Genomic DNA, 11911 nt, shown 5'->3' with positions numbered 1-11911 from the left:
ACTTTTCTTTTTGAAATTACCTGGAAATTAATTCCTCCCACATCTCTACATTGGGGCGGACTTTTGGAGGCAGCTATAAAGAAATTTCATTTGACTAAATTTCTCGGCAATACTTGCCTCAGTTTGAAAGAAATACCTACTTTATTAGTGCAAATTAAAGCTAAATTAAATAGCCGTCCATTGCATCCTCTTTCCAATGATCCTAATGATATGTTGCCTGTTACCCCTGATCACTTTCTAATTGGAGATCCCCTTACTTCTTAACGGTGGTTTCGATCAATTGCTAATTGTATCTTTTCTAAATTTTCCCCGCCCCAATATGTAGAAAACTAATTGTCTTTTCCACAATAGTTTGTTTAATAACTAAACAATATTAATTCAAACTATTTCAATTTTTCATCCCACTAAATTAAAAACCTACTATCAGCACGACATGCCTTCTTCATGCTGTTTCGTATCTCCTGTGCCTGTCAATTTTTTTACATTTAACTATTTAAACCGAACTACCCTTAAATCACTTCGTCTTTGTCTTCTCAAATAGAAGCACGCTAGTCAAAGCTCCCTTTCTGGCTTCTCAACTAGAAACAAGTAAATTGTTTTCACGCTTCTCAAATAGAAGTGATTTCAGTTAACTTTATTTTTATTAAATAGTTACCTCAGTTACATTCAGTGATAGTGCATAAAATATGTAATTACCTGCTATTAAAATTCATACAGAAGAAATCGACAGTTTTTTGTGCCAATCTTTAATAAATGCCAGTTCGACAAATTACAGGATTGCCGAATATACAATTAACCTTTTTTGCTCTATAAATCGCATTTATTTACTTTTAAGAACTCTTAATATGAACATTTATGTTTTTTATTATTATTCAAAAGGATAATTTGTTGGCAATTCCGATACTGCTATTTGTTTATGCAAATAATAAAATAAAAATATTTCTACCGGAAATCTCATTTTATTGATTCTATTTTCAATTTTACTACAATATTACTAATCCACAATTTTGTGACTTATTGGTCGCTAGTGCTTCGAGATTTATATCTATTTTTATCTACCAAATGTAGGAAGATGATAATATATTTTACAAATATTTGCTTTTAAATAATCGAACAAGCTACATCATCCTTTCCCCTACATTCTCTGTTTTTCCCCTTTTGTGCAACAGCTTTCTCATTTAGTCAACAATAACAGCCCAAGTTTCGGCACCATAAAGAAGGATAGAGTGGATATAACATTTTACCATCCGATATTGGATTTGCAAATCGAGTCTTCGGTTACTCAGAAATTTCCTCATATTTACTTATATTAAAAGGCTGCTCTTGATTGCTCTATTTTTGATCGGATTTCTGATTTCGGATTTATATCTTCAGTAATCCAGACTACTAAGTATTTCGTTTGGTCCACTTGTTTAATATCTTCATTTTTTATCTGGAGCCTTGTTATGACTTTTCCCCTCTTATGATAACCATGGTTTTTGTTTTCTTCATTTTTATTGTTAAACCAAACTGTTACCCAGTATCACAAATTGTGTTTAGTAGCGTTTGCAGGTCTTTTTTACTTTCAGCGATAATTAATGTGTCGTCGGCATAACGAATGTTATTTATGTGTTCACCATTTATCTTGATCCCTTCTGTACAGTTTTTAAGTGCATATATAAGAATCTCTTCGGAATATATATTAAATAGTAATGGTGAAAGTACACAGCCCTGTCTCACTCCTCTACTTATCTGTTGCGTATCCGTGATATTTTCATCTAATGTTACCATAGCTTGTTGGTTCCAATAGAGATTTCTCACTATGTTAATATCATTTTTGTCGAATCCTAGCTTTAGACATTATATGTAAATATGGTGTATTAATTGTAGCTAGGTTAGTAGAAGAGTAGCATCTAGGCGTCGCGACGCAAGGAACGTATACGTCTAGGTGAAAGTGGAGATAATTACATCGCGATGTCTCGTTTCGATCTGTCTTCCCTTGGTATGGGATAGGCACAAACCCTCTGACCACTCTTCTTAGGTAGTTTGTAGGTTAGTGGGGCAAGTACATTTCCATAAATTAACGCTAATATATTGCCCTTTTGAAAGGCGACAATTTAAATAAATGGTTCACAGAAATTTGATTTTTTTTTAATCTGACAGAATCGATAAGGCTAATTGTTCGGTATAAAGATGCTTGGTCCTTTAACAAATTTAGGTGTCATATTTTTTTGCTATTTTCCACATTTTTAGTTAGACCTTTAGAAGTGAGGGGCGTCCTTTAACAAAATGAACCGTCAATTTGCAATGTATAAATATAAACTGGATACAAACTGCACAATATATGAACAATAGGAACTATGGAGCATTAAGGGAGGCTAATGTTTAATGGAAATAATAAGAGAAGCAAAGTCATTAACTGGTCTGTGTAAGCATATAACTTACTGAAACTTTTAACGGTATAATTTGCCTACCATATTGGGTATCACTTATAGGGGGTTGAAAGTGGGGACTGAACAATTACTGGGCTAGAGATAGGGTAAGCAAACGAACCGAAACGTTAGCAAACGGCCACTCTTAGAAAGAAATTAAGAAATACTTACATAGATTTCCTGGGCAACAAAACACAAGAAAAGTTTTTGGGATTGTAATTGAATCAAAACACTGTAAACAACACACAACTGTGTCCCACACAAGCTGGAATTGGTCTGAAGTCACCATGGGCAATTGGACAATTGGACCGTGGAAATAGACAATGCTTGGGAAGTTAGACACTGATTCGGGCTTCGGATTATCCTGGATGACAACAAGCTGCAATTTTCAAAACTCGGCCACTCAATTTCTTCTTAAAACCATGTGGACCTCTTAAATGGTTGGAAACGCCGTCTTACAAATGTCTCAGATAGGGCACAGCACAAATCAAAATCGGTGATTAACTCAATAAAAACTGCCAAATAACATTTTGACCACAAATTCACCTTTCAAATTAGAAAAATTGACTTTTAAAGACTACACGCCTACTGCTACCTCTTCGAAATATCCGGACTAAACAATGAAACCAAACGCTTTGGCGTTCCATCGTAGAGTGACCTCATAATATTCAAAACTCGTTCGCCTCCTCGCATACTTTCCCACCAACGGATGCAATTAAAATTATTATATACAGACCAGGAATGTTTATATTATCAATCTTAGCGACGAAAAACGATTGAGAATATTTTTCGGTATTTTAATACATACAAAGGGAAATAGAAATGCTATAAACTTACTCAAAAATAAACAGCTCACCAAACATACAAAATTGTAAATCCAAAGAGCATCAATTAAACCAGTAAGACCATATGGCACAGACATAATATTTTTAAACATAGTACAAAATTAAAGACACTAACTAAATCACTTAATAAAACATTAGAAAAGGGGGTAAACATAGTAAAAAGAGGTAGACCAAAAATGAGATAGAAGGATCAAATAAATGAAATTAAAAATTTCTAATCAGAAGTTGGAAAAAGAAAAGCAGAAATATAATAAAAAAGAAAAATATTGTAGAGGAAGTTAAATAAAAAACTGTATAATAAACATTAAATAAGATAAATGTATATTATCCCCTACAATATGGCATCAGACAAGCACAAATAGTATGGTAGTCATTCTGCTAGAAGTATGATGACTGACCGTGATAATGAAATGATTAATATGTGTAACGCATAGTTTGTAAATATTTGTAGTATACGTCTTAATAACGAAAACATATTTTCCTAATCTTATAGTGGAAGATTAAATTTATTATCATATTCGAAAAAAATAATATGTTATCGATATCATATTGTCTCAGAAAATAAAAAATAAACATATTGCAAAACCCAACCTTATTAAATATTCATATGAATCAATATTTAAGTGGTAGTATATTGTGGTATTTTCATTGATTATATACCAGAGTTTCGAGTATCAAATATAAAACAACGCAAGGTGTAAATTATATTTTTTATTGATGACGATGAAAGTTTTACTATTGCTAGCAGTTTTTGTACCATTTGTCGTAACCCACGATGTGATGATTACAAAACTACTCTCCCAAGAAATTTTGAGACATGTTGATGTTGAGTTATTAGTAACGCAAATGGAAACAATTTATTTTTTTGAAAAAAACAGGTATGTGTTATTTCTTGAGTTTAAATCATTAACCTCTAACTATCCCTTGTTCTAATTTATTATTATGTTGATCTTAATGTATAAGCAGCAATACGAGTACACTAGAAGGTGGTTTTAAATCGATGTATCTAATGTGTATTCTGATGTGTGTCCTCACTCCTCCCTATCTGACCTGCAAGAGGACCGATTTAGTACAAAACCATAACATATTTTCCGACAACAAATGTTTTAAAGGGAACAAATGGGAATACGTGCTTGGCGGAGAAAGGCGATGGATAGGGACGACTGGAGAGAAATTCTTGAGGAGGCTAGGACCCATGTAGGGTTGTAAAGCCAGAATAATGATGATGAATGTTTTAAAGGAAATATAATTGCAAAACTTTTGTAAATTTATATTATTATATTCAAGTCTTCACAATTCATGTTCTTCAGAGATAAATGGTATGTTACAAAAAAGACATTTCCAGCAAATAAGAGGTAATCACAAATGCAAATCAAATCAACAAATAGAAGGAACATTTTCTTTATATTGTTCTCTAGAAATATTTTCTTCAGTAACTTCCGAAATGCGTTTCAAATTTTGTGAAAGTTTCTTTTAATATTTTTAATCTTTATAATATAGTGATTAATTACTATTTAACTGGGAATAAGCCACAATTAAAGGTTAAAATACGTTTATTGACGTTTCAATTTCCACTTCGGAAATCGTTCTCGAAATCGAAGTGGAAATTGAAACGTCAATAAACGTATTTTAACCTTTAATTGTGGCTTATTCCCAGTTAAATAGTAATTTATTTAAAATGCCACAAGAAAATAGCTTCAGAACAATATATAGTGATTATTTTCTATCTACTATCTCATTTGGTGCTTTGTCTTTCATATTGCAATATGTCTGTCATTTTTCAGGATAATAGACTATTTTTAGAAGAACATATTATGTTTTTACAAGTTTATATTGAGGTGTTCAATTAGATAAATCAATGAAAAAAGCGACCTGCAAATAGATCCCCACATTGTAATAGTAACTCACCTCAACCGCAGATGTCCGCCTCTTGAGCGAAATAAACTGTCAACAGGTCGCACTTTTCACTTATACTAATACTAAGTGGTGATTTGATGAACACCATAAAAATTTATTAAAATCCTTTGTAAAAGGTATATATTTGTATATACAATACAAGTATATACCTTTTACAAAGGATTTTCATAAATTTTTTAATATATGGTATACAGCCAACTACAGGAACGTAGATTCCTTGTGGACCATAAAAATCTTTTAAAAATTCTTATTGTGTATCTAACTCATCCTTTGATAAGTATCTATTCTTCAATCATAAAAATTCTTCTTTTCTTTATCCCTATGTGGGTTCCTAAATTACATATTCGTCCCCATACCAAAACATTTTTTTTTTCAATATACCGAGTAGGCTCTGATGATACCTTTTAGTCTGCAAGCAAATATTTGTTTTTGTTAAAATCTTCTAATCCAAATTTTCTAGCACATGGCTTATCTTTGGTATAGCCAAATTTTTGATGCCCTAATTGCACCCGATTTTCCTCAAATTAGTAAGAGCACTCCATATATCCTCGTAGCTTGCCTTGCCTGTATACGACTTTCTGGTCACCATATACAGCAACGATTGAGTACTATCTCCTAATCTCAGTACTCTTCCGACTTTAGGCTGCTTATTTTGAACTCACTCATCTAAGCGCCCGAACTTCTTATTGAATACGTACGAGATTCCTTTAGTCATTTCAATGTATTTGGCAACACAGTGGGCTAAAGATACGTTATGCGGAACCCTAAAAAGATTCTGCTGAACTTCTGTGGCCACACTGAATCTAGCAATCTTAATCTCTGCGTGATTTGACATAAATTCATTAAAACTTGATCGTCGGTTTTCTTTGATCCTATGGTGAAAGATCAAAGAAAATGGGAAAAGAAGGATCTATGGAAGACGAATTAAGTGAACTACTTTTGGTTTACTTTTTGACATCTTATTAATTCGGTATATTACGTTATTTATTCTCTTTTTAATTTCATACGGACCTTCCCATTGTCTTCGCAAGATAGGAGACAGGCCTCGACGACTTTGTGAATTATAAAGCCAAACAAGTTTACCGATTTTAAAGCTTTCATTCTTGCACCGAGAATCATATTCGCTCCCGAGATCTCTCATTCTGTCGCTGGCTATCTGGTTGTGTTCTGGACAAGTTCATGAATGTTGTTCATTCTTAACTTCAGGCAGTCAACATATTTTTCGCTTGCAAGATGTTCTTCGGAAGGTCTACAGCCAAACTCTAGGTCGCAGGGCAAACGAACTACACTACCCAACATCAAGCACGTTGGAGTCTGACATGTAGTTTAATTCAAGGCCAAGCGGTAAGCCATTAGGAATGAATGAATGTGTTGGTCTCAATCTATTTGATGTTCAGATGCAACTTTGGACAGATATTTTTCCATCGTTCGGTTTATCCTCTCGACCATTCCATCTGCTTGGGGATGTAAGGATGTTATTCTGGTCTTATTGATACCAATAAATTTACAAACGATTTGAAAGAGGGTTGACTCGACGTTTCGCCCTTATTCGGAGTGAATCTCCAAGGAACACCAAATTGCCTGAAGAATTCTTTAACCAATATCTCTTGTTACTTCAGCAACGGTATCTGCTTCTTGATTTAGAATCGCATAGGCCTCTATCCATTTCGTGAAAGAATACATAGCTACCAGGATTTATTAATTTTCATTATCCGTCTCTGAAAATGGACCTGCAATGTCGAGCGCTTCATCTACAACTTTAGGTTTTGCTAGTCGTAAAGCTTTCTGTAGTTTACTGTCTTTTAAGCCATTGGCAAAGGTAATTACAGTAATTTCTTCTAATATGTTGTTTGGTATCTCCGGATAAGTCAACCGCACTATACGAGCAAGATCCGCTTCAAATTCTGGCAAATTTTTGCCTGCTCGTTAAATTCAGCTTTTTAGTTTTGCTTTGTAGACTTGTTGTAGATGGGAAACTCCATAGCGTTTTTCTAGTCGAGTGAACAAAGTTTGGTTATGTTTTTCGTGACTCTTAGGAATCGATCTTAGGATATCCGCAGCATCACCTCGTAAAGCAGCAGGCCAGGAAACAGCTTTTTCTTCTTCTGTCAAATGATTGGCTGTCGCAATAGCTTTAAATTGTCTAAGGTATATGGACCAAGAAGACTTTCCATCAAATGATGGTAATTTCAATCTCATATGATGTGCCGTTTCGTCTCTCGTTGATTCTTCTTTCACTACAGGATCTAAAACTACTGCATTAACTGGTGGTAGCACTTTTGTATTAGCTCTAATCATTCATTTATGCTCTCTAACTATGTAATTTGCTCTTCTCCCTTATCGAATTTTCTAGAAACTTCTTTAAATTTTTCATTGTTCTTTGTACATACCTCTTTATTTAATTGAGAAGACTCGTCTAATCATTGAGTCTAGGTGCTTCTTTGATAATTTGAAACGTTTTATCGAATCTTTTGGAAACATTTTTGAATATATTATCATTCTCAAATGGAAGTTTCGTCAATTCTTAGATAACCATTTTCAAATTTTCCCTCAATTATTTTCGTTATAACTACTTCTTTTGCTGACTGAAACTGGAATGTCTTTGGGTCATCTCCATTCCTGTTGAGAACATCCCACAGTCGTTGAACTTTTTTCGAACAATACTTTTTTAAAGTTCAAAAGCATTTTTCAAAAGTCACTGCTTAATTTATGTTTAAATTATTAAATTAACCCACATTTGACACCACTGTAACGTGTTTAACAATAAAACAAAGGGTTCTAATTTATACAAACTATTTATTTAAAGTTTACAGTACAATATTATTTTATCAACTAACTAAAACAAACAAAATACAAATCCTTGAATACAAAAATACTTATTTACTAGAATATTCTGGAATAGTCCGCTTGTACTCTCGCTTGTATAAACACCTCGCTCTGTAAGCCGGTCGATACATCTTGAAGGTTCTCGAACATGCATTATCGTTCTAAGAGATGCAACCGTTATATGGGGTACGCCGAAATTAGCTTTCACGTTACACTATATTTTTTGTATCAGCTACATTATACAGTGAAAATCGTGTAAGGTATTGAAGTGCCTTGCCTAAATCCAAACTTGTGTTCAGATATTTTTATTTCTTCGCATATCCATTTATCAGTCACGCCTAATATGCGTACAAATATCAATCAAGTTCAAATGTTACTGGCATTTTTACTTGTACTTTTACTATATTATTTGTTCAATACGTTCGACTTATTTACATTTACATACATTTATTCTTCCTCAATTCGTAGCATAACTTCTTCTGGAGCGCTTCATTACTGCATGTTTGCGATAACCTGATTAAAGTGTTCTCTATTTTACGCCACTCTTCATAATTATTGTTGAACATTCATGCCCTTCTTAGCTCACATAGCTCTTCTGTCTACTCCTCTTTGGCCCAATATATTCTACAATATCCTCCTTTTTTAAAATTTTGTTCTTTTCATGTTAGTCTTTTATTAGATGTAATTGTTAGTGTAAGTAGTTTGACTTCATATATTAGACGGGTTTGCAAACTACTATTAAAAAATTTATGTTGTAATTGTATATGCTACTGCAGTTTAAGTATTATGGTTTCTATTCCAAGCGGGGATTGTCGGTGTTATTAGAGAAAAGTCTTTTCGATGGACCATAATATTACTCTTCCCGAATTTTTATAATCTTATATATTTTATTACAGCTTTATTTATGCCACATTTGGTTTTTACTATGTTACAGATTCAAGTAAAAAATATATCTAAAGATTAGAATACATACTTAAATCACAAAAAGGGAAAAATCTGTCTTGTCATGGCCAAAATCAATAAATTAGCATTGTATTAAGATAATCAAAGATATGTCAATCACAAATAATCTCACGAATTCTACAAACAACAATTTATAAAATATTTACAATAACAATAAAATATGGTAAATAATAAAAGAATAGTTTAGACATAAATTAAAAGAGAAATGAAATTTCTACAGCGGAATTATTGCCAAAAGCATGTAACAGTAAGTAAAAGCTAATGCCCAGTGTTACATTACCTTGTACAACTCTTTTACTATACCAAAAATAAAGAAAGTACTAGGAAAAGTTCAATTAACATGTTCAAAATCATAAAGAACTAGCTATTGATTAAATCACTGCTAAATTCTAGAATATATTGGCTAAACAGGAATTGATCTTATACTAGTAGTTATGTTACAAAATTGGAAGCAATGAAAAATGCTAGAAAAAATAATTTTCAATGGCATTTTTAAGAAAACCGGTCATACAAAATGAGTTAAATCTATAAAAAAATATAGAACTAAAAAAAGTTAAAAAATATAGAATTATTTCGTTTAATTTCGTTTAATTTAATGTGTGAAACAGCTTAGAAATCAAATAATGACTATAGGTTAGATAATAATATAAAAAATATAAAAAATAAATCTGAAACAATACAATTCTGGATCTAATAAAATCTGAATCCAAAGTAGTAATTATTCGAGTGTCTCTTGCGTCCTGTTTTATTTTCTGGGAATGTTCATAATCTGTCATGCTGTTGCCAAACTGTATCAACAGTTAATGACAGACCATGACAACGCTGAACTAAAGCTGACATACAGAATAAAACCTCCCTTGTTATATATTATAAAACAATAGAAGATTGACGCCGAAAATAGCTTCAATTTTCGTGTCATATGTGCGGTAAACGAACTATAATAATAGTTTGATTTACTGCAAATGAGCTATGATTTATTATGGTAAATAATTGTTAGAAACGGCATTAAAACACTTTATCCTGCTCTATTATTTCCCATGGCAAACACGATAAAAAGAGGCTAACACAAATGAAAATCAATCAAAGAATAAGACAAGGGTGCAGATTTTCAGAATTACTGGTCTACTGAGGACTGAACCCTAAGAGATCATAAAAATATCAATAAGAAAACTGTTGGCCTTCGTTTAGTCCCCAGAGTTATATTAGAATTTAATCTAAAAACAAGATACGATGCAAAGATCTTACGACCAAGTGCCAGAGATTAACGAGTCTCACCTAAACTAAGAATAAGCTTGTTGTAATGCTTTATTGTGGGCGTTGATGTGCAATGTGGATGGGAGACTAGGGGGAAATATGATTTTAATCTCAATTTTTTAAGTGAAAACATAATGTTAGTATGTCTTTTAGTTATCTCGCTAGTACTAACTATATTTTTTTCCGTTTCTGGATTAGATATTGCAAATACATAAAGCGATAAAACCGGCAACATTGCTCGTACGAGGTAATTGTAATTCTCCGAGACACCGAGACTCCTAGACAAAAAACTATAAAACCATTTAGTAACACATAACAAGGTAAGGATTATGCAACTCCGTCCGTCGATTTTTGTTTTGCTTACGCACATCCGGTTCATTTCTTATAACATAAACTCGATAAAAATAGGACTGACTATTATTAGGCGGTGCATTGGTATCGGTTTCTAATAATGTGAACAATTTTTTGTGGTTGAGTTAAAAATAAAAGCGCATTTCTTTAAAAAGATACAACAAAAAATATACTCTTATTGAAAATAAATGATAATTCCTAATAAAACAAGAAATAATTCTTTATCCTTACAGAAATGATGAAAATCGCCTGTTCCACTGATAACTCGATTCGGGAAAGTATTGTTTAAGTACTCCCTATTTATTCGAGCGTTGTGAACTGAACAGCCGTCTTGATGTAACTAAACATTCTCCAGATTTACATCAGGAAGATTGAGAATAGCAGGAAGAACATGATTCTGTAACAAATCGAGGTATACTCTACTATTCAAGTTGCCCTCAATAAAAAATGGACCTATTATGTGGTCTCCTAAAATGCCAGTCCAGACGTTAATTTTTTGAGGACGTTGAGTTCGGTAAACAACACTTCTATGCTGGTTTTCCCGCGCTTAATATCTCGTAACTAAAGGACTGTGTCTCCCTATTAACGAAACAGAAGATTCATCAGCCAATAAAATGTTTTTAATAAAATTGGGTTCATCATTAGCCTTCGTTATTAGAGTTTCACAAAGCTCCATTCTTCGAAAGTACTCGTCTGGATAAAGCTGCTGCGTTTTCGAATATTTAAAATTCTTGTAACCGTGGTTTTTCCACACTTTCGTTACAGTAACATTGCTAACATCTAACTCCCTAGCAACGCTTCTATTTGAACGTGTTGAATCCACCTCCAGTATTGCTTAAATTTGTATATCCCGGTATTCTCCTTCCTTAACTTTTTCTGATGACACTTCTTGAGCGTGATATTTTCTGCAATTCTTGAGGCAAAAACAATTTTCAACATTTTTAACAATATTATGAACTGACTGTCTACAGGGAATTGGTCTCCCCTCAAAAAACACAGAAAATAAATCTACACACTGTTGTCCAGAATTACCACCATAAAACCATTCTAAATTTTCAAAATTATACTAAAAATTTCAGAGAAGCATTTATTAGATTAGGACATTTTTATATTAAATATTTTTAAGATGTATTAGCAGCAATTTTTATTTACTAAACTAATTTTTATTTGGTAAGTTAACAAAAATTGTTTTTTCTTTCTAGTTCAACCTTGTAAGATATTTTGTCTTTTTTAGCAGCTCTTGATAATAATTGTAAACACAATTGAAAGCTCGAGATATAAAAAAATAGTTAACCATTAGCCCTTTTATTGACTCCAACCCATCCAAAACAGTTATATATTTTT

General features: G+C 32.6%; 1 protein-coding gene across 1 annotated transcript in view; it reads left to right on the top strand.

The window, feature by feature from the left end:
* The first annotated feature begins 3888 nt into the window (after nt 1-3888).
* Nucleotides 3889-11911, top strand: part of LOC140433414 (uncharacterized) — a 31096-nt gene continuing 23073 nt past the window's right edge. Inside the window, exon 1 of the mRNA XM_072521426.1 lies at nt 3889-4134. Coding sequence (XP_072377527.1) covers nt 3974-4134 — 161 coding nt within the window. The 5' untranslated portion in view covers nt 3889-3973. The remainder of the gene's footprint in view (nt 4135-11911) is intronic.

The sequence above is a fragment of the Diabrotica undecimpunctata genome, chromosome 2 (genome assembly GCF_040954645.1).
Source record: "Diabrotica undecimpunctata isolate CICGRU chromosome 2, icDiaUnde3, whole genome shotgun sequence".
In the NCBI taxonomy this organism is placed as follows: domain Eukaryota; kingdom Metazoa; phylum Arthropoda; class Insecta; order Coleoptera; family Chrysomelidae; genus Diabrotica; species Diabrotica undecimpunctata.
This window is presented reverse-complemented; position numbering and strand designations above follow the sequence as displayed.